General features: G+C 34.9%; 2 protein-coding genes across 2 annotated transcripts; both read left to right on the top strand.

The window, feature by feature from the left end:
* Positions 1 to 582: 582 nt before the first annotated feature.
* Positions 583 to 3,426, top strand: LOC141662107 (subtilisin-like protease SBT1.7). Its single transcript, XM_074469155.1, has one exon. The coding sequence runs from the start codon at positions 922 to 924 to the stop codon at positions 3,223 to 3,225; it is 2,304 nt and encodes a 767-aa protein (XP_074325256.1). The 5' UTR covers positions 583 to 921; the 3' UTR covers positions 3,226 to 3,426.
* Positions 3,427 to 25,403: 21,977 nt separating this feature from the next.
* LOC141659697 (uncharacterized) lies at positions 25,404 to 25,826 on the top strand. Its single transcript, XM_074466625.1, has one exon. It carries the CDS (start codon positions 25,404 to 25,406, stop codon positions 25,824 to 25,826), a length of 423 nt encoding a protein of 140 aa, XP_074322726.1.
* The last annotated feature ends 794 nt before the right edge of the window (positions 25,827 to 26,620 follow it).

The following is a 26,620-nucleotide window of genomic DNA, read 5'->3' as shown; positions in this document are numbered from 1 at the left end:
TCGTGAACGCTGGAGAAATATCTCGCCAACTTTTTTTTTTGCTAATTGATTGCACACGCACAATCCTGACCTTCAGCAGGAAGGTTACAAGAGCTCAACCACTGCACCAACACTTTGTTGGAAGAGTTTCTTCTCCCTAAGTTTATAAGTTCACAAACAAGTCAGCTAAATTGCTTATAGTGGCAATGATCTAGCATCTAACTCATCTGCAATTTAAGAATAACCCCGATTATTTATAACAAAGTTAAAGGATGAGTCTTTGCTCAGACGCAGAATAAGAAGGCAAGAATTGAACAAGCTAGTGCAGTTCAGTGCTTTGAACTTTAGACCGACTTCAACTAACCAAACTGAATCTCATGTTACAATATGTCTCCCTCGAAAGTAGGATCCGAAAAGAGTAGAACGTGTGGTAGAATGATCAAGACTTCAAATTATACAAACCCTAAACAAAATTATCAATGTACATTTCAATACTGCAAATACGAAACCTTCCCCATATGAAGGGATGAAAAATAATATGAGTACAGTATAATAGCAGACGAAGGTAGACTTGAGCACACCAAGAGATAGATGTAAAGCGCATAACAGCTAGCTATACTATAAAAGCCCGAGCGACACACGTGAGAAATAGTGTAATGCTAGCAATAGTATTAGTAAACTAGTGGATATTTATACAAAGCATCTTCTTCTACTTCCCTACACAATCTTCCCATCTCTTCTGTATGCGTGATCATTCAGATAACTATACCATCAGTTCCGTCCCCACGACATACTAAACATTGCTATTTCTTCAATATTTGCCTGGTTATCCAGCTGTATATGATGAATTGAGCAAGCATCACTCTGTGAATTAGTGTTGTCCTACCTCGGCTTCTCTTTCTAAATTCTCCCTTCATCAGTTTCCTTCCAATATCGATAACGATGTTTAGATCAGATATATATGCACTTCTGCTTATGTGTCTTTGCTGTGCGTTAGCCGCATCATCTGACAAATCAAATAATGAAGAGAGAAAAACATATATCGTTCACATGGCCAAATCTCAAATGCCAAAAAGTTTCGATGACCATATTCACTGGTATGACTCCTCCCTCAAGTCAATATCAGGCTCATCTGAAATGCTCTATATTTACGACAACGTGGTCCATGGATTTGCCACCAGATTGACGGATGCTGAAGCTCAGTTGCTAGAGACTAAACCAGGGATTCTCTCTGTCTTGCCAGAGATGAAATACGAACTTCATACAACTAGGACGCCTAAGTTTCTTGGACTTGATCAGGACCAGGCTTTTTACCCTGAATCTGATTCGGTGAGTGATGTTGTCATAGGCGTGTTTGATACCGGTGTCTGGCCAGAGAGCAAGAGTTTTGACGATACTGGACTCGGACCTGTTCCGAGATCATGGAAGGGCGAGTGTGAATTCGGTACCAACTTCAGCTCAGCTAATTGTAACAGGAAACTTGTTGGCGCTAGGTCGTTCTCCAAAGGCTATGTGGCAGCTTTAGGTCCAATTGACGAATTAAAAGAGTCAAGTTCTCCGCGAGATGATGATGGCCATGGAACTCATACTGCCAGTACAGCAGCCGGGTCAATCGTTCCAGATGCTAATCTGTTTGGCTACGCATATGGAACAGCACGAGGGATGGCTGCACGAGCCAGAGTTGCAGTCTACAAAGTTTGCTGGCTGGGAGGCTGCTTTAGTTCAGACATTTTAAAAGCAATGGACAGTGCAGTCGAGGACAATGTAAATATCATGTCTTTATCCCTAGGCGGTGGAATGTCAAACTACTATCGCGATAGTGTTGCAATCGGAGCTTTTGCAGCCATGGAGAGAGGCATACTAGTTTCATGCTCAGCTGGTAATGCTGGACCGAGTTCTTATAGTCTGTCTAATGTGGCACCTTGGATTACGACTGTGGGGGCTGGTACATTAGACCGGGACTTCCCGGCCTATGCTAGTCTTGGTAACGGACTAAACTACTCAGGAGTGTCACTCTACAGCGGTCACCAACTGCCAGGTAATCTACCTTTTGTTTATGCTGGGAATGCTAGTGATGCAGCGAACGGTAATCTTTGCATGAAAGACACTTTGATACCAAAAAGAGTAAAGGGAAAAATTGTATTGTGTGACCGTGGAGTGAATGCCAGAGTGCAAAAGGGTTCTGTGGTAAAAGAAGCTGGAGGACTGGGAATGGTGTTGGCAAATACTGATGCAAACGGAGACGAGTTGGTGGCTGATGCCCATCTGCTACCAGCAACAGCTGTTACTCAAAAAGCAGGAGATGCAATAAAAAGCTACTTGTTAGATGATCCTAAACCTACAGTCACAATTCTCTTTGAGGGAACAAAGGTTGGTATACAGCCTTCACCGGTGGTGGCTGCATTTAGTTCTAGAGGGCCAAACTCAATCACATCAGAAATATTGAAGCCTGATATAATTGCGCCAGGAGTTAATATTTTAGCCGGATGGGCAGGGCTAGTTGGACCAACAGGATTGGCTGAAGACAAAAGGCATGTTGACTTCAATATCATCTCAGGCACATCGATGTCGTGCCCACACGTGAGCGGCCTTGCTGCTTTGCTCATGGCCGCTCACCCTGAATGGAGTCCAGCCGCCGTACGCTCAGCACTCATGACCACAGCCTACACTGAATACAGAGATGGAAAGAAACTTCAAGATCTTGCCACAGGAAAGTCCTCTACACCATTTGATCATGGCGCTGGGCATGTCGACCCTGTATCAGCTTTAAACCCAGGGTTGGTATACGATCTGACCACCGATGATTATTTGAGCTTTCTCTGTGCCCTGGATTACACAGAATCACAAATTCAGCTACTTGCAAGAAGGAACTTTACCTGTGATCTGAGTAAAAAATACAGTATCACTAATCTTAATTATCCTTCCTTTTCTGTTATTTTCGACACAGCACAAACAGGTAACAATGTTGCTAATGATGATGGGACCACTGTAGTTAAATACACTCGAACACTTACTAATGTGGATTCTCCGGCTACATACAAAGTATCAATAGGCCCTCCAAGCAAATCAGTGAAGATATTAGTTGAGCCAACAAGTTTGAGCTTTACAGAGGTTAACCAGAAGAAATCATATACAGTGACTTTCATGGGCAGTTCAATGCCTTCAAATACAAATAATTTTGGACGGATTGAATGGTCAGATGGAAAGCATATTGTGGCTAGTCCGATTGCATTTAGCTGGATATAAGACATTTGGTTGTAGCTCAATCCATAGAGTCAGTGTAGTTCTTACTTTAAAGTTACAATTATATTAAAGTGATTTCAGCTACCAGCGAAAAATCTAAGCTAATTTGTATTTTGTTATGTGTAACCCCTTTTACCTCAAACAGAACCCGAACGTGGAACTGCCTTCTTGCTCAGTGTAAATTGTTACTTACTTTCAAGTCTATCAGACGACTTAGGAAAGAAAAATCCGTAAGTTATGCAAACTTGAGTACTCACCGACTGTATGATTATATTTGCACAAAAACCCCTCAGCACTTAAAAAACTCGGAGGATGAGACTGAAGCCAGAAAAATAACCTATTCGGATGTGCTATCAAAACTATTTAGTGAACTCGTGATCTAGGGAAAAGCACAAACTAAGGAAATACTATCTCCTAGTCCTCTAAAGAGGTTCCTCGAAAATGAAAGAACAAGTAAAAAAAGCTCAAAAAATTTTCTTCAGATATCCAAATTTCCACTTACAAATTTTTCATCAGCGACGAATAAGGTGCATGCATAGAGTCCAGGGACACAACAAGCTGCAACAAAGAAAACAATCAGTGATTCAAATTGGTTTTCCAGATCAGATAACTGAATTTGTTATGAAAGTTACAGTATTATGTCGTGCCAATTAAAAATCAGAAAAAAGTTTGATGTATTGCACTAGTACATTTCGGGCATAAGCAACATTCATCAAGATATCGATTCATGAAGAAAGTGTCAGGAGTTGTCCCACATCGTTCGTGGGAGGGGCGGTTTGCTAAAATTTAAGCGGTCAGATAAATGAGGTCTTTTGGGATGTGTCCAAAAACAAATCCGTGCGGGATCGGCCCAAAACGGACAATATAATACTAATGTGGAGTTTAGGCTTGCTCAGCAAAGCCCGACATAAAGATCCAATAATGAATGAAGATTACCAGGCTACCTATCTCAAGATGCTGCTCCTTCTCATAAATTCTAATTACCTTCAATTATGATTAGAGCCATCTCCTGTTTGGTGCAATAAGCATATCAAATTAACAAGGACTTTTAACAATAGATTAATATCTAAATCATCCGTGAGTTATGTCCTGCCTCGGATGATAAGAAAGATTCATAACACCGAGTTTTATTGTATCTAGAGTTGCTAAAGTTTCACTATGCTTTTCAAAGTAGGTAGTAAAATCAATTCAGGGGGCACAAGTGAGATACTTGCCAAAGCTAAATTTTCCTTTTAGTTCTTACATTTGCTATGCATAGTTATTTTCGAAAATGATATATTAAAGTTCGTTGGTTAAAGTTCAACCAATCCAATATAGGTGACAGCAGATTATCTAAGCTTGATTCCGAAAAATCGACTAGTCCTAAATCCTAACTCGCACAGGTGACGGCAGATTATATATGCATGATTCCGAAAAATCGACTAGTCCCGCACTCCTAACTCACCCATGTGACAACAGATTATGCTGATTCCGAAAAATCGACTAGTCCGGACACTTAACTTACCCATGTGACAACATATTATATATGCTTGATTCTAAAAAATTGACAAAGCATGTTAAGAAACCAGTCGCATTAAAACCCTTAACCATGTGATAACAGATTATATATGCTTGATTCCGAAAAATTGACAAAACATATTAAGGAACCAGTCACGGGTAGAGGCAAGTTGCAGTAATTTTGAAGGTAATCCAAACTTAAAACTGGTAGGGGCAAGCTGCATTAAATTTGAAGGTAGCCCAAAACTTAAAAGATGGTGGTCGAATTGGGCCAGATCCCCCATGGTTAAAGTTCAACCAATCCAATATAGGTGACAGCAGATTATCTAAGCTTGATTCCGAAAAATCGACTAGTCCTAAATCCTAACTCGCACAGGTGACGGCAGATTATATATGCATGATTCCGAAAAATCGACTAGTCCCGCACTCCTAACTCACCCATGTGACAACAGATTATGCTGATTCCGAAAAATCGACTAGTCCGGACACTTAACTTACCCATGTGACAACATATTATATATGCTTGATTCTAAAAAATTGACAAAGCATGTTAAGAAACCAGTCGCATTAAAACCCTTAACCATGTGATAACAGATTATATATGCTTGATTCCGAAAAATTGACAAAACATATTAAGGAACCAGTCACGGGTAGAGGCAAGTTGCAGTAATTTTGAAGGTAATCCAAACTTAAAACTGGTAGGGACAAGCTGCATTAAATTTGAAGGTAGCCCAAAACTTAAAAGATGGTGGTCGAATTGGGCCAGATCCCCCATGCACTCCCCCTGCTATCCATCTCAGAAAGAGAATTACAACTCTTTGTCTTCTAAGGGCACACTCCATCAATAAGATGGACAAAGACAGTCCCAGAAAAATACGGCTCAATCTACCAACCATCTTAGGACTCCCACTTGAGTTACAAGCCCACGTTACTGAGCCCAGCCAATTAGTATTAGTTTTAAGTGACTTAAAAAGACAACAGATGATGAAAAAGTACTCGATGTGGGGCAGACATTTAAAAAATAGTATATAGCAAAGTTATTCTATTTTCTCTACTATTCTCGCCAAATATCTTCAAATAAGTTTGCGTGGATTCATCCGGTGCGCACCCGAGCGTCAGCTGGGTTCCTACAATTTAAAAAAATGTAAAAGAATATAGAAAATTCAACCTGATAAACTAATATTGCCAGTAGACACAGCTTGACACAGCTTGCTGCCTTGCTCTAATGCTCTTACAGTCGGTGCTCGTTAATTCTGTTGTGAATAGCGTACAAAAAGTTTCCCACGTGCGCATAAGAACAAAGAACAGAGAATGATCGTATAATTAATAATTGGACGATGTGTGAATTGGGCCCCTAAAATTGAATGACTGTTGTTAGTCGGGACATTTCTATGATATCAAACATGTTTGTTAGGGGTTCTACTTCTAGTTAGGCTTGGGCTTGTTTTGTTTCCAAAGTTTGGTTATGAGTTCTGATTTTTGTTGGACATTTGAAAATATAAAAAGGTCAAGTGAAACACTAAAACATAATTAGCTTCTGTTAGAACATGATATTTTTTTTGGTAAATAGAAAATATATTAATAAGCTCTTACAACTTTTGAAGGGACCAATCCACACAATCAATCATAACATTGACTGCACGCCCCCAAATCCGGAGTCACAGGATTTGGTCGTTACAATGAAACTTCGATGTAAAATCACTTGTTTAATCAATAAATAAATGCCAACAACTGCTTAGCAAATAAAATTTATGTTTTCCGACCCCAAATTACTGCAAGATCTTTTTAGATTACAGTTCTAGAAACAAGAATTTTCAAATTATATAAATAAAATTTTCTTTTCTTCTATTTTAAAACTCTTTTCAACAAATTTCAAACTCAATAATTAACTCACTAGTATAACTTCGAAAAAAAGTATACTAGAAACAATTATACGATGACACAAATATAATATACATATAAACAACTTTACATAATAGAACTTACACTAGTTCTGCAAATCTTGGACCAGTCATTTTCACAATTGCATATTTCTCTGTCTTCTCGAATTACGCGATTAGACAGCGTCAGTTATTCCTCACTTGAAGGTTAGATTTAAAACAGGCAAGTATGAGCGAAAAAAATGCTCAGCAGGATCAGTATAAGATATTTATAATATTTTGATATGAAACAACACTTGTAATGGAGCAAAACATTTATAACAATAATTGTTAAATCGGAAAATTTTGTTAAGGAAATCAATATTTGTTTACTCAACTGTATTTAACACCATTTTGATATATTTGAGCAAAAATGCTTCACCAATAGTTGAATCTCATTAAAAATCAGAATTTGTAAAACAAGGTTTACGGGGATATCGTAAACAACCATATCAAATAGTGATTATTTGACTGAATCATAACCTTATATCAACTTCATTCAAAACTTCCACCCTGATATCAATACTAATTTTGAAGTCAACGTCAAATTAGATATCAATACTAATTTTTGTTGCTCACAACATCCAATTTTGATATTAACAAAAAATTAAATATCAATATCAGTTTTTGATGTAAACCACGTAACAACAATTTACGATAAATCCTCCACTCATACTATAAATTTGTTGATGAAAAAAAAAATCCTTTCGGATCAGATTATCAATAAATTAGATTGAAATCCTCAAGACGTTGTGCTGCCTCCGGTGATCAGTCGCGAAGCAACACCGGAATGCCGAAGTATATCCAAAAAAATAGGGGTACCCAAAAAGGCAACACATTGGCCTATAATAATAATCTTATATATTACGTTATATCGTAGTATATTCACATGGACCGGCGCCACGACCTCCTACGCAACCATCCGGTATAGAATATAATTTTTTTGTATAAATGGAATTCTTATACAACAATAAACTACTATTCATATTTACCAGGAATAGCCACAAAATCAACTTTAATAATCAAACATTGTATCTCACTGTCCAACAAACAACCAAGGAATCACTATTTAAAAACAGTAATGGATTTTAGCAGAATAATTACTAGAAGAATTTCTCAACCGGTATCACAATGATATGTTGTATCAAAATAACAGTATATTTTAATTACCACAATATCGATCAGAGGTAACCATTTTAATAAATAAAATATTTAACTATTCTGAAACTAGAATAATGGAGGAATACTTGCATAATCAGAATCAATCATTTTGATATGTAAAACATTTACTATCCTGAAAGTAGAATAGGTATAATGGCTTATCGAAATATCTTAGTTCTCTATATGTAAAACATTTACTATCCTGTACTTTGAAAAGCATGTCGAGATCTCCAGTTTGGTGTATAGAGAACTGACATCTCGATAAGTATAATGGCTTATCGAGATATCTTAGTTCTCTATAAGTGTTTTTGACTTGTCGAGGTCTCTGAGTTCTCTATAAGTGAATTTGGCTTGTCGAGTTCTCCAAAACTCTGCATGTAGAATTGACTTGTCAATATCTCTGAGATCTCTATAAGTATTTTGACTTGTCAATATCTCTGAGATCTCTAGTGAGAAAATCGACTTGTCGATATCTCCAATCTTCATATCTTAAGTTTGACTTGTCGATATCTCTGAGTTCTCTATATGCAAGATGACTTGTCGATATCTTCAATCTTCGTATCTTCCTTTGACTTGTCGATATCTCTGGGACTTCTCTATAGGCCAATTTGGACTTCTCGATAAGTCATTCTGGAGTTCTCGAATGACTTCTCTATATGACTTGATATGTGACTTGTCGATATCTTGACTTAGAATATTTTCCATAAAACAGATTTATTCAACTTCAAGCTTCTGTATCGTTTCTCTGAGGCATGATCTATCTTGATCTTCTTACAGAGTTTATTCCTTAGGCTTGAACTGTATACAAGAAAATACTCCAGTCTAATCTTTTAACCATTTTACAGACTCAAGTAATATAATACAGAATACAAATTTAATTACCAATACAACTGAATCTTAGGGTTGTCAGATTGACTTAGTCTTGTTATAGTACATGCATTTTTTGCACAACAAGTAATTCTCCGGGAATCACAAGATGAAGTTCAAGAATGGATTCATCAACATAAAACATTATTTGATTCTTTTTTATATTATTTGAAAAAATTACAATTTTTATAAAAATAGAAAATCAGAATTAGGCTATTTATACTAATAGGGAATAATATCCGCTAAATCAAAATCGATGTTTGGACCTCGTAATTAAAACAACTAGCCCGAAAACAATAATTTACGGGGAATAATTTTAAAATATTATTTTTATATAAATACAATATTTATATCAAAATTCCCCAAAAATTACGAATATTCCAAAAATGTGAAAATAATGAATATTCGAAAGATCTTTGATTTTACAAAAATAATGTTGTGCAAGACATGCCTGTATCATAACAAGACTAAGTCATATTGATAACCCTAAGATTAGTTGTATTGTAACCTTAATCTGTAATTTATATTTGTAACACTTAATGTCTGTAAAATGTAAATGGAGCAGACTGGAGTATTTTTCCCTAAACAGTGTCAAGCCTAAAAATTCTATCTAGAAGAAGATCAAGAAGGTCATGCCTCAGAAGAATTATGAAGAAGCTTGGAGTTGAATAATTCTGTTTGGTGAAAAACATTCTAAGTCAAGATCTCTACAAGTCACAGAATTAGTGTTATAGAGAAGTCATTCGAGAACTCAGAAAGACCTATCGAGAACTCAGGAATTGTCTATCGAGAACTCAGGAAATGCTATTGGAGATATCGATAAGTCAGATACCCATTCGAGAACTCAGAGATATCGACAATTATACATTCATTAGAGAACTCTGAGTTATCGATAAGCCAAAGTCCATTAGAGAACTCTGAGTTATCGATAAACCAAAATTCACTAGAGAACTCAGGGTTGTCGATAAGTCAAGTCAACAATGAAGTTTCAGAGATATCGACAAGCCAAGATGCCTATCGAGATGTCGAGTTCTCTACAGCTTAATTGGAGATCTCAAAGTGAAGAAATTACTCTAAGTACAGAATTGCAGAACAGTTCAATATCCAAGGTTGCACAACAAACAATTCACACAGCTGAATTGACAAGTCTACAAAAAGCAGCTTGAGAGATGTGCAAGATTAATGGTAAAGATTAACTGACAAAGGAAGATTAAAGTGAACACGGGATGCTAAAGATATGCTAAGCCAGAAATGGAAGATCTGTTTTTCTATAAATAGAAATGACAAGTGACAGTTTAGAAAAACTAATAGCATGTCTTATTACACACTGTGTAAACCAGCAGTTAACTGAGTTATAAAGTTAACACTGGTTCTTAGTCAGTAGTAAGAATTAAGATTAGAAATTGTATTCTCTCTCAAGAAAGAAGCTAAGTTCTAAACCAAGAACTTAGAAATTTTGTAGCAAAACACTGCTTGATTTTTAATATAAAATTAAGTGAGTTTTGAAGATCTTTGTTTTACATATTTACATTGTTATTTATGTTTAACATATGTTCTACAAAATCATTGATAACAACCAACTGCTAAACCCAAAGTCGATCAAAAAGTAAACATTTAAGCCAAAACACATTCACCCCCCCTCTGTGTTGTATTCATATCTAACAAGTGGTATCAGAGCAAAATCTGAAAGTAAACAGATTAGATCTTGGAAAAATGAATACACATAAAATCAGTAGTATCAAGATTCCTCCCTTTAATAAGGCCAACTACACTTTATGGAAAAAGAAAATGTTGCTATTTATAAGAATGGCCAATCACCTTTACATTCAGATCCTCAAGAATGGGCCCTTCACTCCTATGGTTAGAGTTGAGGAAACCACAGATGGAGACATGGTTATTCCAGCTCATTTTGCTCCCAAAGATGCCTCTGAGTATACTGATTTTGAAAGAGAGAAAGTTTCCCTAGACAGTGCTTTGCAACTGATATTAATTAAGTCACTTGACAATGTAATGTATAATAACATTGTCAACTGTGACACTGCTAAACAGATCTGGGAAAAGATTGAGATACTCTGTGAAGGAACTAAGGAGGTTAGGTCAAATCAAAGAAGTATATTGATTTCTCAGTATGAGAGTTTTATGGCTAAACCAAAGGAAGGTATTACTGATGTGTTTGAAAGGTTTAATAAGCTGATAAATGACTTGCAGCTTCATGATAAATTTTATGATGTTGAAGAAGTGAATTTGAAGTTCTTGCTTACTCTCCCTGATCATTTGGAACAAAAGATCTCTGCAATCAGAGAAGGAAAGGATTTGAGTAGAATCACACTGGAAGTGCTCTATGGGGTTCTGAAAACTTATGAACTTGAAATGATTTAAAAGAAATCATTAAGGGATGGTCAAGGATATGTAATGGATGGCTCAAGTGCACTGATTGTGAATGATGGCCAGACCTCTAATGATGAGCAAAGATCCCAAACTCCAGAAATTTCTACAAGTGAGAAAAGAGTCAATGACACTAAAGAGCAAGTCATGCTGGAAGTGGATGAAGAAGATGAGTTCTACACTCTTGATGAGCTCGATGAGCTAGACAATTCAATGGCTTACTTGGCTAGAAAATTCTCTAACATTAGAGTGAAGAAACCAAGATTTTTCAAGAGCAAAGGACAGTCCTTCAACAAAGACAACAGCTGGAAAGGAAAAGGGAAGTACACTCCTGATAGCAAAACTGACTACAAAACTGGATCTGTTGACAGATCAAACATAAGGTACTTTAACTGTGATGAGTTGAGCCATTTTGCTACAGAATGTAGGAAACCCAAGAAGGCAAAGAAAGACAGAGCCTATCTTGAATCGGAAGCAAAGTATGATGCTCTTCTAAAGAAGCAACAAGTGAAAGCTTATATTGCTGAGGGCAAAAGCTGGGATGATTCAGATAATGATGAAGATGAAGAAGTTGGAAACTATGCACTCATGGCCTTGGAGCAAGGAGATTCTTCATCATCTAAATCACAGGTACCAACTCTTACCACAATTGATTTAAATGTGAGTCAATATAAGGAAACTGTTGAAAAGATGAGCACATAAATGTTCCACATTCATACAAGCATGGTTGTTGCAAATGAGGAAGTTAGCAGATTGAAAAAGATCAATGAAAAACTTGAGAGTGAAAAACAAGAGACTGATTTGTTGCTGGTTGAGCTTGATGCTGCTAAGCAAGAAAATGCATACTTAAAGAACAAATTAAAGTGTGCAAGTGAAATTAAAGCAGTATTGAGAGAAAGGCTGGAGAAGAATGAAGTGAAGCTGAAATCTTTCAAAAATGCTTCTGAGTTGATTGGCCAATATCATAAAAAGAACAAGCCATGTGTAAACATTGCCATTGGTCTTGATTATGAGGGTCTGAACAACAAAAAAAAGTCTGTCAGTGACAAAGGAAAATCAACTGAAACTGAGAATGTTCCAATTATTTTAAAAAAAGTTGAATCACCTTTGTTCAAGGCATGTGAGGTGAACTTAAGTGAAGAAGAGTTGATCATCAAACAGGAGATAGCTGATGAGGACAAGGAAAAGAAAAATGATGAGACAACTCAGTCTTCCATCTCTGTTGAAACAGTAAAAGCCAATCAAGAAACTAAGGAGCCTGTGAAGGAGATTAAAGTTGAAGAAGTCAAAAAGAAAAAGAAGAATAGAAAAGGAAAGATTGGGATAAACAAAAGCAATAATTTTGCTTATGGTGCAGATGCTCCTAGAAAGAGGTGTGAGAATTGTGGATCAATGAATCACCTAACTCACCTTTGTAAAAAGATTGTTAGCAATCCACCTGAAGGAGTCTGTAAGTACAATGAAGCTAAGGCTAATGATCCTTATTCATTCTGTGACAAGTTTGACTGCATTCCCTGCAACATGAAAGTGATGAAGAGTTGCCACAAATTGAGAATTGATCTCATAGAATCAAAAATTGGTTTCATATCTGAAAGGGAAAATACTCAACAGTCTATGAATTCCATTTTATCTGAAAATTCTCATCCTACTTCTGTAAAATCAGTTAACAAGAAGAAAGTGCCCAACACAGCTTGGGTAGCTAAACACACTTAATCATCATTGTGTGCAGGGCAAAGGGAAGAAGGTCATATGGATCATTGATAGTGGATGTTCCAGGCATATGACAGGTGATAAGGCCCTGCTATCATAATTTGAGGAGATGGCTGGCCCTTTGGTGACCTTTGGAGACAACAGTAAAGGATTCACAATGGGATATGGCAAGATTATTTCTGGAAATGTTGTCATTGAAGATGTAGCACTAGTTGCTGGATTAGAAGTAAATCTTCTAAGTGTTAGTCAATTTGTAGACAGAGGTTTTCAAGTTATTTTCAATAAAAAAGATTGTGCTTTTATTAGCAAAAAGACTGGTGAAATTGCTCTTAAAGGAGTAAGAAAGGGAAGCTTATTTGTTGCAGACTTAGACTCAACAAATAAGGATGGACTGTGTTGTTTCTACACCAAGGCATCAGAAGAGCAAAGCAAATTGTGGCATAAGAAGCTATCTCACTTGAATTTCAAAGCAATCAACACCTTAGTCAAGAAGGAGCTTGTGAGAGACATGCATAGTCTAGAATTTGCTCAACTGGAAGTTTGTGAAGCTTTTCATAAAGGAAAAATGAAAAGATCAAGTCACAAGTCAAAATCTGTGAATTCTATAAATGCACATCTGCAACTTATTCACATGGACTTGTTTGGGCCAGTAAATGTCTTGTCCATTTCAAGGAACAAATATGCCCTTGTCATGGTTGATGATTTTTCAAGATACACTTGGGTTGAGTTCATGTACTCTAAAGATGAAACTCCAAACATTATAATTGAGCACATCAAGAAAATTGAGAAGCAAGCTGAAGGAAAAGTTAGTGTGAAAAGATTGAGGAGTGATAATGGAACAGAATTCAGAAACTCAACATTACGTGAATTCTGCAAAAGCAAAGGCATTGTTCAAGAATTTTCAGCAGCTAGAACACCTCAACAGAATGGAGTAGTTGAGAGAAAAAATAGAACATTGGTTGAAGCTGCTAGAACCTTGCTAAAAGATGCTCAGTTGCCAACTAGTTTTTGGGAAGAGGCTGTTAATACTGCATGCTACACTCAAAACATATATCTCATCAACAAAGCTCATGGAAAATCACCTTACTCAATCATGTCTAATAGGAAGCCTACAGTGAAGCATCTACATGTGTTTGGAAGCAAGTGTTATATTCTAAAAGACAACTCTGAATATGTGAGAAAATTTGACTCTAAAGTTTTTGAAGCAATTTTTCTGGGATATTCATTGGAAAGAACAGCCTACAAAGTTTATGTGATTGATCAAAAGAAAATTATGGAAAGCACAAATGTGACTTTTGATGATGACAAGTGTCCAGGCTTGGAATGCCTTGATGTAAATGATCCTGAAGCCCTTACATTTGAGAATCTAACCATTGATAGTGATTCTGATGAGGAAGATGAAGTTGTGGCACAACAAATGATAAATGAAGAGACCTCTGAACAAAATCATGGGAATGAAAGCTCTCTTCAGACACCTGAATTTGGTGGCACAAACTCAGGGGGAGAAGGAGAGAATGAAAATGACAGTCAAGGTAATACTGAAGAAAATGATGAAGGCACTAGTCAACAGACACACACTAGAAAGTGGGATAGGAGTCATACAGTAGAAGCTATTATTGGTGATCCCTCAGCTGGTGTGAGAACTAGAAGTGCAACTGCTAATGAATGCCTACATGCATGTTTTCTATCTCAAGTAGAGCCCTAGAAAACTGAAGAAGCCCTATTGGATCCTGATTGGATATGTGCTATGCAGGAGGAGCTGAATCAGTTTGAGAGAAACAAAGTTTGGAAATTAGTCCCTGCACCAAAGAACAGAAGCATAATTGGAACCAAGTGGGTGTACAGGAATAAAATGGATGAAAATGGAATTGTTACTAGAAACAAAGCAAGGCTGATTGCTAAAGGCTACTCACAAGAAGAGGGAATTGACTATGATGAGACTTTTGCTCCTGTTGCAAGACTAGAAGCAATAAGAATTTTTCTGGCATTTGCTGCACACTCAAATTTCAAGGTGTATCAAATGGATGTCAAGAGTGCTTTTCTTAATGATGAACTAGAAGAAGAAGTTTATGTGCAACAGCCACCTGGCTTTGAAGATCTAGAATTTCCTAACTTTGTTTACAAATTACTAAAGGCTCTATATGGATTGAAACAGGCACCTAGAGCCTGGTATGACACACTGTTAGAATTTCTACTCAAACATGGTTTTACCAGAGGTACTATTGATAAGACTCTCTTCTACAAGAAGCATGGTGAAGATATGATCCTAGTTCAAATCTATGTGGATGATATCATCTTTGGATCTACAAATGAAAAGCTTTGTCAAAGATTCTCTAGGCTAATACAGAGTGAGTATGAAATGAGCATGATGGGAGAATTGAGTTACTTTCTTGGACTTCAAGTTAGTCAAAGAAGTGATGGTATTTTCATCAGCCAAACCAAATATGTGAATGACTTATTGAAGAAATTTGGTATGGTGGATAGCTCACCTGCATCTACACCAATGTCTACTGCAACCAAGTTGGATAAAGACAAGAAAGGCAAAAGTGTAGATATTTCAAGCTACAGAGGGATGATTGGATCATTGCTTTATTTGACTGCTAGTGGACCAGACATCATGTTTGCTAATTGTCTATGTGCTAGATTTCAAGCCAATCCAAAGAAATCACATTTGATGGCTGTAAAAAGGATTTTCAGATACTTAAAGGGAACTCCAAACTTGGGATTATGGTATCCTAAGGGAACTGGTTTTGAAGCTGTTGGATTCACAGATGTAGATTTTGCTGGATGCAGGGTTGATAGGAAAAGTACTAGTGGAAGCTGTCAATTTCTTGGTCAAAGACTTGTATCCTGGTATAGTAAGAAACAAAAATTTGTGTCAACTTCCACAGCTGATGCTGAATATATAGCTGCTGGAAGTTGTTGTGCTCAGGTGCTTTGGATTACTAATGGACTATGGTCTAGTGTTACACAAAATTCCTATTATGTGTGACAATACTAGTGCCATATCTATAGTAGTTAATCCAGTTAATCATTCTAGAACAAAGCACATTGATGTTAAGTACCATTTTATCAGGGAACATGATACAGATGGTACCATTGAGCTCATTTCTGTTCCAACAGAGAAACAATTGGCTGACATTTTTACTAAACCTTTAGATGAAGCAACCTTCACTAGACTTGTGAGTGAAATTGGAATGCTCAATTCTTCATCCTAAGGCAAGAACTCAGCTAATGTGTTGCAGCAGATTAGTTTCCAATAAATCAACCTAGTTTGATTTAATTGGAAATTAACTGAAATATGAATTATAAATATTTCAGAATCTCTGTATATTTAGTTTTTTTTTTAAAAAACTCAAAAAAATTAACTTAGAATATTTCAAATTCTAAGTAAACTGCTTAGTTGTTAATTTATATCTTAAATGTGTAAAATTAACACAAGGCAGAATAACAGTACACAAAGGTATAGAGAACTGAGTTCTAGATAAGTCAAAATGACTTATCGACAAGTCATTTTAGAGTTCTGGAGTGAGTCCTCGATAAGTCTATTTACAGACTTCTCGAACGACTTCTCGATAAGCTCTATTATGACTTATCGATAAGAACATGTAGAGTTCTCTAATAGTGTTAATTCACAGAGTTCTCGACAAGGATATTTTGAGACTTATCAATAACTCAGAACTAAAATAGTTTAATTCAATGAATTATTTTAGACAAATACTTTTGGAAAATTTATTCTGATTTTAATTTGATTCAATTCAAATAAATTAGAATAATTTTTAGTCCATTTTCGGACAAACTGGGCATTTATCAGAGTTCTCGATAAATCACTTCTTAGTTCTCGAAAAGAATTAATAAAATGACTTATCGAATGTACCTTTTTCAAATTCAAAATTACTTCTCGATAAGTTTACTATCAACCGTTTATTTGACTTCTCGATAAGTATTTTACTTTTCTATGAATACCCAGACTTCTCGATTAATTTGAACTTGGAATTTTTCAAAATTCTAAGTAAACTGAATATTTATTACTTCATATCTTCAGTATATGAACTTAATAAATAACAGATCAAAAAAAAGTGAAAAACTGAACAAATTTAATTCATAAATTCTGTTCATAAAAATACTTTTGACATACTTTGTCTCTAATTTCTCTGACTTATTGACACATTTACATGCTTATATGATTTCTTGTTTACGTGAAAATAGGTTAGTCCAATGTTAGTAGACTAGTACATTATTTGTGTTATTTTGAGTATGCTGATAGTGGTTAATTTATTTGACTAAATGCTGATAGGATGAGTTACTTTTTGTGTAGGGAGTACGTGCTTATTTGCATGGGGAATAGTCACTCTTTAAAGTAAATTAATATTCTTGAGTACTTGCATGGGGAATAGTAACTAGTCATTTCTAATTGTCAAGTATGCTTATGTGATTAGTACTCTTATTATCCAGGCAACTCAAGAGTCTCTTGGTTTCTATCTTTACTCCCTCTATAAATTAAAACGCTTTACTCTTTATCATTTATCGCTACTCTTATTCTCAACAAACATCCACTTTCAAACTCACCTCTTGTTCATCTCTCTCTTTCTCAAATGGATGCCCCAGTCTTTTACAGAATTTTAAATGGAGTTTACCAACCGGTCCATCATTTGGATGATGACCTAGTTTATTTTGATCCTATCGGACTTCGTGTTCGTCTCAAGGGGGTTGTTTGCAGCCCCTTTGATATTCCACTTGAGGTCTTTGACGAACTCTCGTGGAATGATCAAATCAGCATTCTTTTCTTTGAAAGGGGAAGTCTCTCTGGAGATGGACAGACGTGCAAGGATGGCTGAGCAGCAATGCCTTGCTGCTTTAGAGTTGCAGGAGAGAATCATCTCTCTTGCACACTCCTTGTCCAGAGCTTACCAGCGCAGGGCAAGGAGGTTGGAGGCCGAGAAGAAGAAGTCTAAATTAGAGTAGTTAGGATTAGGATTTACTTGATGTATCTGAATCTTAATGTACTATGTGTTTCATATTAATAAAATTATCTTCTTCTTTATCAATTTGTTTTTGTTGCTTGATTGTTTATGTCATGATTACCTTGTGTTTACAAATTAATTGATTATTAGTTTTCCTGTCATAATGCTTGCAACTGTATGTCTCAATGGTTATGCCTAATCAAAACAGATAAATATGTTCAATGCATTACAGGTTCAACACAATCCACTTAGACAATAACAGGAGATTCAAGTTTCAATCAACAGTTATGTGTGTTAAACTGCAGCTAAAACATTTCAAAACCAAACTGCGGTTTACCCAGGCACATCAACACAAACACAAACTCAAACACAATCCCACTCAGGTAACTCTCAAAAGGAACCTGTTTTACAAAAGGACAAAATCCCCAAAATGTACTTCAGTTGCTCTGATTGTTTGAGAAAAAGGATCTGGTATCACAAACATGGAAATTTATCAGCTTTTCATGAATATCACTAATGCACCTTCATGTGCAAAACAATCTTCATAGACTGAAAGGTTTGTGGGTAGTACTCCTGAGGGGGAGCTATCTAAATCCTCTCCAATTCAATTGGAGGTTCCTCAAGAAGGAACAACTCCCCTCATAACTCTAGCAGAAGCTGTCTTACCAGTCAAAGCTAGAAGAACAATTGCCTATGACAATGTCATAAGAAGGGCAATCTTAGCACATTCAAGTGCCAGTGTGTTGCAAGACACACAACGGTTTGAGGCTGGTGCACATGGCAGTAACCCAGTCAAATCCCCTCCAATTCAATTGGAGGTTCCCACTACAAGTGGAGGACAACACACTGTCATAACCATAGAGCAATCTGTTAGTCAAACTATGACCCCAGTCATAGATGCTTATGCACTCATTTTTCTGGTGAAATGAGTATGATTAACCCTATATGGCCTTCCTCTAATCATATGATCACAGGTTAACTCTTCTCAGCCACCTCTTATTTCTGTAGGTCAAACATCATTTGAGCCTTTCATGTGAGAATAAGAGAAAAGATTGAGAGAAAAACAGAGAATAAGAGAGGCATGATCCTTCCTGGAAAAAGGAGAGGTAGATGAGTGTATGGATTTAGTAATCCTTGTGAGGGAACTCTGACTCTCAAAAGTCATGAGACTAGTGCAGTGAGAAGTAGTGAGACTACTTATTCAAAAGAACAGAGAACTTAGGACTTTTATCACTGACAGACTTTTTCTGCAGATCTAAATAAAATTTCTATTCAATTTGATAAACTCAACACCATAAATCTCACTGAAGCTTGAAGCTGCAGACAGTGTTCCAAATGGACAATGACATCAACTTGAACAATGTGCATCTAGCTGGACCCTTCTTCCTAGAGATAATGTCAAAAAGGGCGAGAAGATATATCTAAATGCCAAAACAGCTAATGGATGTTGAATAAATCTAAATGCAACTCGTTAAAAGAATACCAGATGGGAAGATTGGTTTCTGCATGTAGTTAAAGTTTTGACATCATCAATCAGAACTTGTGCATAATTTCTTAATGAACAAGTTGGGGGAGATTGTAATATATAATAGATGATGTCAAAGATTACTGGAGCTAACAATGTCATTAGCATCTCTGATCATAGTATGGAGCAAATCAGATGGACATATGATCTGAGTAGAAGATTAATGAACAGTTATCTTCAGTAATCAGTTAAACTTGGGGTTAGTCTTGTTAACAGGAAGATTAAAGTGAACACGAGATGCTAAAGATATGCTAAGCCAGAAATGGAAGATCTATTTTTCTATAAATAGAAATGACAAGTGACAGTTTAGAAAAGCTAATAGCATGTCTTATTACACACTGTGTAAACCAGCAATTAACTGAGTTATAAAGTTAACACTGGTCCTTAGTCAGTAGTAAGAATTAAGATTAGAAATTGTATTCTCTCTCAAGAAAGAAGCTAAGTTCTAAACCAAGAACTTAGAAATTTTGTAGCAAAATACTGCTTGATTTTTAATATAAAATTAAGTGAGTTTTGAAGATCTTTGTTTTACATATTTGCATTGTTATTTATGTTTAACATCTGTTCTACAAAATCATTGATAACAACCAACTGCTAAACCTAAAGTCGATCAAAAAGTAAACATTTAAGCCAAAACACATTCACCCCCCACCTCTGTGTTGTATTCATATCTAACAAATAATATTGTAAATTTTGTGGGCTTTGATATCCCGATTGAGTCCCGGTCCAATCACTTTTAATAAACCAAAATATTTTCTAAATTAACAGTAAACCCCGAAAACACATATAAAATATGCAAATGCATGCAGAACGAGACAAAACAGGTATCACATAATAAACGCACTATGACACGCGTCCAAATTGCGTATAATTTTATATAAACGTATTTTAAACACGTAACAAATATCAAAAAAATACTCTAATCCTTACGAGACCACACATAAATTTACTGCATGCTAATTCATGGCCAACAATATTTTAAATAATAATAAACACATAACTATTCAGTTAACAAGTAACAAAATAGTCGTGAAATGCTAATTTTGAGTATTTTCACAATTCATCCGATATTAGGGTGACCCCGGATAAAATACCAAATAAAATATTTGAGGCGGATAAAATATCCGCTCAATCCCAAAATTTTAAAATGAATCAATTTAGCGATATCGATAAAACGGTCGGCTTTCAAACAAGTTTTAAACATAGTAAAAGTAATTACATACTTTCACCGCACCGACAAAGATCGACACAATTACCAATTAGCACATTAATCATTTAAAGATACAAACTCATGAAAAGGGAATAAGATATCCATAATTCTATTCCTTTCAAATTGAAATAATCACATAAATCATTCAAATAATAATAATAATAATAATAATAATAATAATAATAATAATAATATTTCCAAAAATTCGGGATATCACATTGACCCCAACTACAAGGCCTAAACCCAACATACTTAAAAATATCTAAAACAAATATAGATAAACATAGGACATCAACAATGTTGGAACATTAAACATGAACAGAGAAGCACCCAACAAAATAACTAAAACTTAATATGAAAAGTAATTGTTGCTCCACCAGAAACCCTAAGTCAAACTGCTCAGACTTTCATTTCCCCCATTTCAGGGAAGTTTGCACCATACAACACCCTTTGGGGACGTCATTCCCAGCTTCCTCCAACCCTTCTTTCCCATCGTCTCCAGAGTCATCATCATCAGAAATTTCAACAACTTCATTGTCATCCTCCTTTTTAGCCTCCATCATTAGGTCATCGTATTCGTCCTCTGTGAGTGCACCAAAGACACCATGGCATGGGCCAAGCCCTATATCCAACATCCAAAAATACCTTACACGACCAAACATCCTCATGAAGAGGACCAACCTAGTCCTAATTTCAGCCCCATTATGAGCCAAATAACAGGTTAGTTGGTTCTCACTAGCAGAGCAAACATTGACCTTCAACACCAGATTTGGGTCTTCTTTCCTATGCTCAAACTGTTGAATCAAGCCCTTACTTTCAGGTATGGTGTACCATTTCCATTCCTCCCACTCTTTGATGGACTCATGGTTATCAGTCTCAAGGATGATCATATTTTCTCTTTCCAAAAAAGCTCCCCTTAGCCCAACCATCAAAGACCAAAACTCAGTACCCCTCCTTGACCTGTTTCAGATTAACTTAGAGTACATCTTGATAATAATACCTCTGTGATTCCTGATAACAACCCTAATTCCAAAGTCATTTCCATTTGGCAGCCTGCGATTCAAAGTGAATACATGAGCATTCACCTTGACATAGTTTTTTGGGGGGCAAGTCCAACTTTTCGCCATTTTTGAGAAGAGATGAGGGTTTCAAGAGAGGGTTTGAATGAAAGAGAATAAGCTGAGAAAAGTGTAAGATGGAGTTATCTTGGGGGTTGTATATAATCTCAGTAGTGTCCGCTTGTCTTCCAAAATCATCATTACCCCTTCTTTGATCCGCCCAAGACACAATGCATGCAACATTAAAAATAACTTAACCAATGAAATAAAAAAAACCTCTAAAAATGTTGTATATTTTAGGAAATATAAACTCTTAAACTCTAGATTCTTCCCCCATAGGATTAGTTATGATATCACTTAACATTCTCTGATGGGCTGGGCTTTTCATGTTAATTGTTCATCCATTAGATTTACCAAACAACCCATAATCCACTAACTTTAATCAACCCAATTTAAACAACCCAATTTAAGTCAAACTATAGCCATGCAAATATCACCTTGTCCGTGTTTTTTTCCCTTTCTGCCAATTTATTAGCTCCAACTAGTGACTCTCTACTTACATAGACGATTTTGATGAGTGAGTCTGTAACTAGTTTGTCCCAATCATCTCCCTGTAAAATGTGGAAGTCCAATGACAACCCCGCTCTTACTTTCAAGATATTTTGAATAATAATCATAGAATCTGAGCGTATATGAAGTGGGCTATTTTCTTAAATAACTAGGCCTAAAAGACTTATGAAGGAAAATAATAGCTTCTAGTTCATCTTGGAGTGGGGATTCAGCTGATGAATTACCTAAGAACGAGAACAAATAATGACTTTTGTTATCCACCAACAAACCACCTATGCCACCTAAAATGGAACCATTTATGCTCTGCTCCCATGCTCCATCTGTAAACCCTATAAACTCTATATTCCACCACATGGGACCTAGAGCATTTACTCTTTTATTGAATAACATAGTTGCCCCTAGCGGGTTGACATTCCAAAGGGTTTCTAAGTCTCTATAAATGAGTTCTGCTTCTAGAAGCCACTTGAAAGATCTTATTTATAGTAATTCCAGTAGCTTTGAAGTAGGCATCTCATAAGCTTCAAAGACTAGCTCATTTATGCCTAACCATAAAGTCCGCAAACTTGCATTAAGTAGTGTGCCCCATAATGATTTCAGTCTTTTACCATAAAAGATTTTTTTTTCTGACCAAAGATTAATACCCAATAATACTGCTCGATTATTATTTAAATTCCACCATCTTGCTAATTACTTCCAAAATTCGGTTGCTCGACTACACTTTCAGAAGATATGATTATCAGTTTCATCTTCTAGGAGACAATATTTACAAGTTGTATTTGAAATATGTTGTATTCTGGAGCCCAAAAAGCTAAGAATAAGAAGAATTCCATTCTCCATTTTTCATAAAAAGAGATGAACTTTTGATGAGATTTTTAATATCCAAATCTTCATCCATTTTTTAATAAAGTAATGCTAATTCTAGTTTGTTAGAACATAATTTGCATTACTTGTTTTAAAAAATAATTAGGTATATTAACTAAATAGAAAAACCACCGGACACATGTTAAGGACCAATTTTTTAAATTAGTGAAAGTAATATATGATTTTTATTTCAGTGATCAACTGATATTGAATCCCTATATATTATAGGGTATTTTTAAATTTATTTATACAATTATTATATTTATGAGATTCATTAATATTTATAATTTAAAAAATAATCAAAATTTGATAACTAAATTTTTGATATGTGCTGACACACATTAGAAAAATTGTATATTGTTACAAGATATTTTACGTATCTCATTTAACAAGGTTAATTGGATGAGTGCGTGTTCAAATTATCAAATTCGACATCTATTATCTTAATAAATTAGCGAAACATTTTTTAGTGGAACAAAATAGTACCGAAAATACTATGCTTATTTTCTCAATTTAATAAATGACTCTAACCGAGAACTAATGAAAATATGTTTTGAGTTAGAGTTGTTCCGAATTTATATGAGTTTGTTTATTTTCTCTTCTCGATAAATAACTTATAATGTGGTCGCAAGCCTTTTATTAAAGAGAAAAACAGAAGTCAAGGAAGAGAATGGAAATAAGAAAAATTCTTTACCGTGTTCTCAAGTTTTTTGTTATAAATGAGAGAAATTTTAAAAAATATGATATAAAGATAAATTTTTAAAATTTGTATGGGAAAGCTTTTTTCTCAATTATCCGTTTTTTGAAAAAACTTTCATGAAACATTTTTCCCCTTAATTTTTTCTATTACATCATAAAACTTGTGAGCACATTATAAAAAAATAATTTAAAATTTTTCTTTCCTTCTCCCATTTTCTCTCCAGATTATAATTCGGGAGCACAAAGTGAATGAACGTAGAAACCTGATAAATCGGCTTATGAATAAACGACTATTGAACTTCAGTGGCAAAACATAAATTATTGTATAAAGCATTTATCCTGTTATAATATGGATGTCCTTAGAACTTTCTAGAATAGAACTCTTGTCTTTCTAGTTTATAACTCTTGGTTTTCTTGTTCATATAACTCATGCCCTTTGGCCTTTTATATATCTTGTAACATCCATCTATTCACCTATAAATATGTGCCAAGGTTAGTTTTGAGTATACACTTGAATGAATTCAATATTCTCTTCTTGATCTCTCTCTTTCTCACATATCTATTATATAGTTATCATAATATATTTCTAACACGTTATCAACACGATTTGCTTATAAAATAAGAAGATCGGTTTTACTAAAGTGTTGAAAGGAGATCATCAAAGTGTAAATATGTGTGGGAAATCCAATAAGAAGAAGGATTCTACGAAAATTTTATTATTTCAGTTTGTCTATGAGTTAAATACACTATTTTTAGTTTACTTCATTTCGCTTGCAATAAGATGATCTTTATATGTTTATTATGTGTTTGATTCTTGTATATTTTGTATCTGATTCATTATCTATCAGAATTTATTGAGCTTATACTCGTTGTAAAAGTTTTTTTATTATCTACAATCTTTCTTCTTTATGTTTTTCCAAAATCTGTTTATAAGTATGTCAAAATCTGCATTTTGTGTAATTTGATTGTATTATTCAGGGTGATATGCAGTAACTTCTAAAAATTCATAGTAAATTAAATATTTGTTCAAATATTATGAGCCATACCATTATGGAAATATTTTTTCGATATCTACCTTTTCTTTTTACATTCTATTACCATATATTGTGATTTCGATGTCTTAAATATCAAAATACTATCATAATCAAGAGTTGATTCTGATTTTACAATCCACAAATTTTTATTTTCTGAATTTGTTACTTGTTCATTTTCAACGTGTCAGATCCCGTAATTTTTTTACATTTTTCGTGTTTTATACTTTTTCAGATAAAATCATCTTCATAGAGTAAATTGGTATTCTTTGAAACTGATCAGATTCGACTTTATCATAATTAACCATTTTGTACGATATTTGATTTGAGATATTGGATCAATATGTTTCATCCTTATTTGCTTTAATAGTTTCCATCTTCCTTGCTTTAATATATTAGGAAACTATATTTTTTTGGAGTGGGGTGAGATAAATTATAAAAGTAAAAATGGGTGCAACGTGCTAGACGCTACATATACAGTAGATTGAATTCAATGTACCATCATCATGTTATATTGTCATGAGTTTTTAAATATGAATGCATATGTGTTTTCTTTGCATATTTTAAATATTGAACGAATGTGCTTATTATAAAAGTGTTAACGAAGCATGCACATGAAAGGGAACCAACTTGAGATACAGCAGAAATTCATGGACATGAATATAAATTCATGGCCATGAATTTTTTCTGATTTTATATTATGTTTATTGTAATAATATAAGAAATGTTGAATTGTACAAAACTTGTGGTCAACGCACTGGATGTCACCGGAAAAAATTACTTGACATGGATTTTGGATGCGAAAATCCATCTTAGCGCTATGGGTCTTGGTAAAACAATTAAAGAAGGGAACAAAACCTCTGAGCCAGAAAAAAATCAAAATCTATTGAAAATTAAATATTTGGTTATGTTGGAGAAAAGTTACTCCACATTTTACGCCAATAATATGCTCCTGCAGCAGCAGTATAGTGAAAAAGAGTTTCAGAAATATTCTGAGCTTATATCAGTCTTGCTTTTTGCTGAGCAAAATAATGAACTATTGATGAAAAATCATCAAGTCCGTCCAACTGGTTCAACACCATTCCCTGGAGTGAATGTTGTGACCAGTAATGATCTTGGGCCAAGTAAGCAATTTGGACGTGGATGAGGACGTACTCGTGCTCGTAGATATGCTCGTGGTAGATCATCAAAGGTATGCATTATTTTTATTCCATCTGTGTGATTTTTTTATGATAATTTCAGGAGTAGTACACATACAAGTATAGTCATCCAACTTTAATTATAGCAAAAAATCATGGGCATGAATATAAATTCATGGCCATGATTTTTTTTCTGATTTTTTTTAAAATAGCCCTCTTCAAGCGATTCATTGGCATGAATTGACACTTATGGCCATGTCACTTAAGTGGTTGGTTTATGTTTATATTTGCTATGAAATTTTTGAGATAGTCAAAACTTTATATATTATGATTTGAAAGAGAAGCCTTATGCGCACACACTATGTCACTTGTATTAAGTTGTCTTGCTCACATATTAGAGTGTATTACATATTATGCATGCTTCAAATAAACAATATTTTAAAAAATTTATATGATATCTTGGTAAATGATAAAATCACTATGTGCCTCTGTGATTTAATTTTAGCATTTATAAAAGTGTTTTTTTACCCCTCTTAAGTTAAATGATGTTGGTATTATCGACAACACCTACTTGACGTTGTTTTTAATAGATTGACTATATATAATTGCAACCAAAAGTTGCATCTAATAACAACCAGAAGTTGTCTCTATATAATAAAATTCTTTTATTTGTTATCATACATTTTTTATATGTTTAAACAGTTGTTTACATTCCAAAAGAATGATATATTAGTCAAATTATATTTTTATCCTAAATGATATAATCTCCATGGAGGATGGATCTATATAAAGAATGGTGTGA

The sequence above is a fragment of the Apium graveolens genome, chromosome 5 (genome assembly GCF_009905375.1).
Source record: "Apium graveolens cultivar Ventura chromosome 5, ASM990537v1, whole genome shotgun sequence".
Lineage (NCBI taxonomy): Eukaryota > Viridiplantae > Streptophyta > Magnoliopsida > Apiales > Apiaceae > Apium > Apium graveolens.
The sequence above is the reverse complement of the archived record's forward strand: the minus strand, read 5'-3'. Positions and strand labels throughout refer to the sequence as shown.

Bases quoted from the DNA above. Each gene is read 5' to 3' on its own strand.
- LOC141662107 (XM_074469155.1), top strand. From the start codon at position 922: ATGTTTAGATCAGATATATATGCACTTCTGCTTATGTGTCTTTGCTGT.
- LOC141659697 (XM_074466625.1), top strand. From the start codon at position 25,404: ATGTTGAATTGTACAAAACTTGTGGTCAACGCACTGGATGTCACCGGA.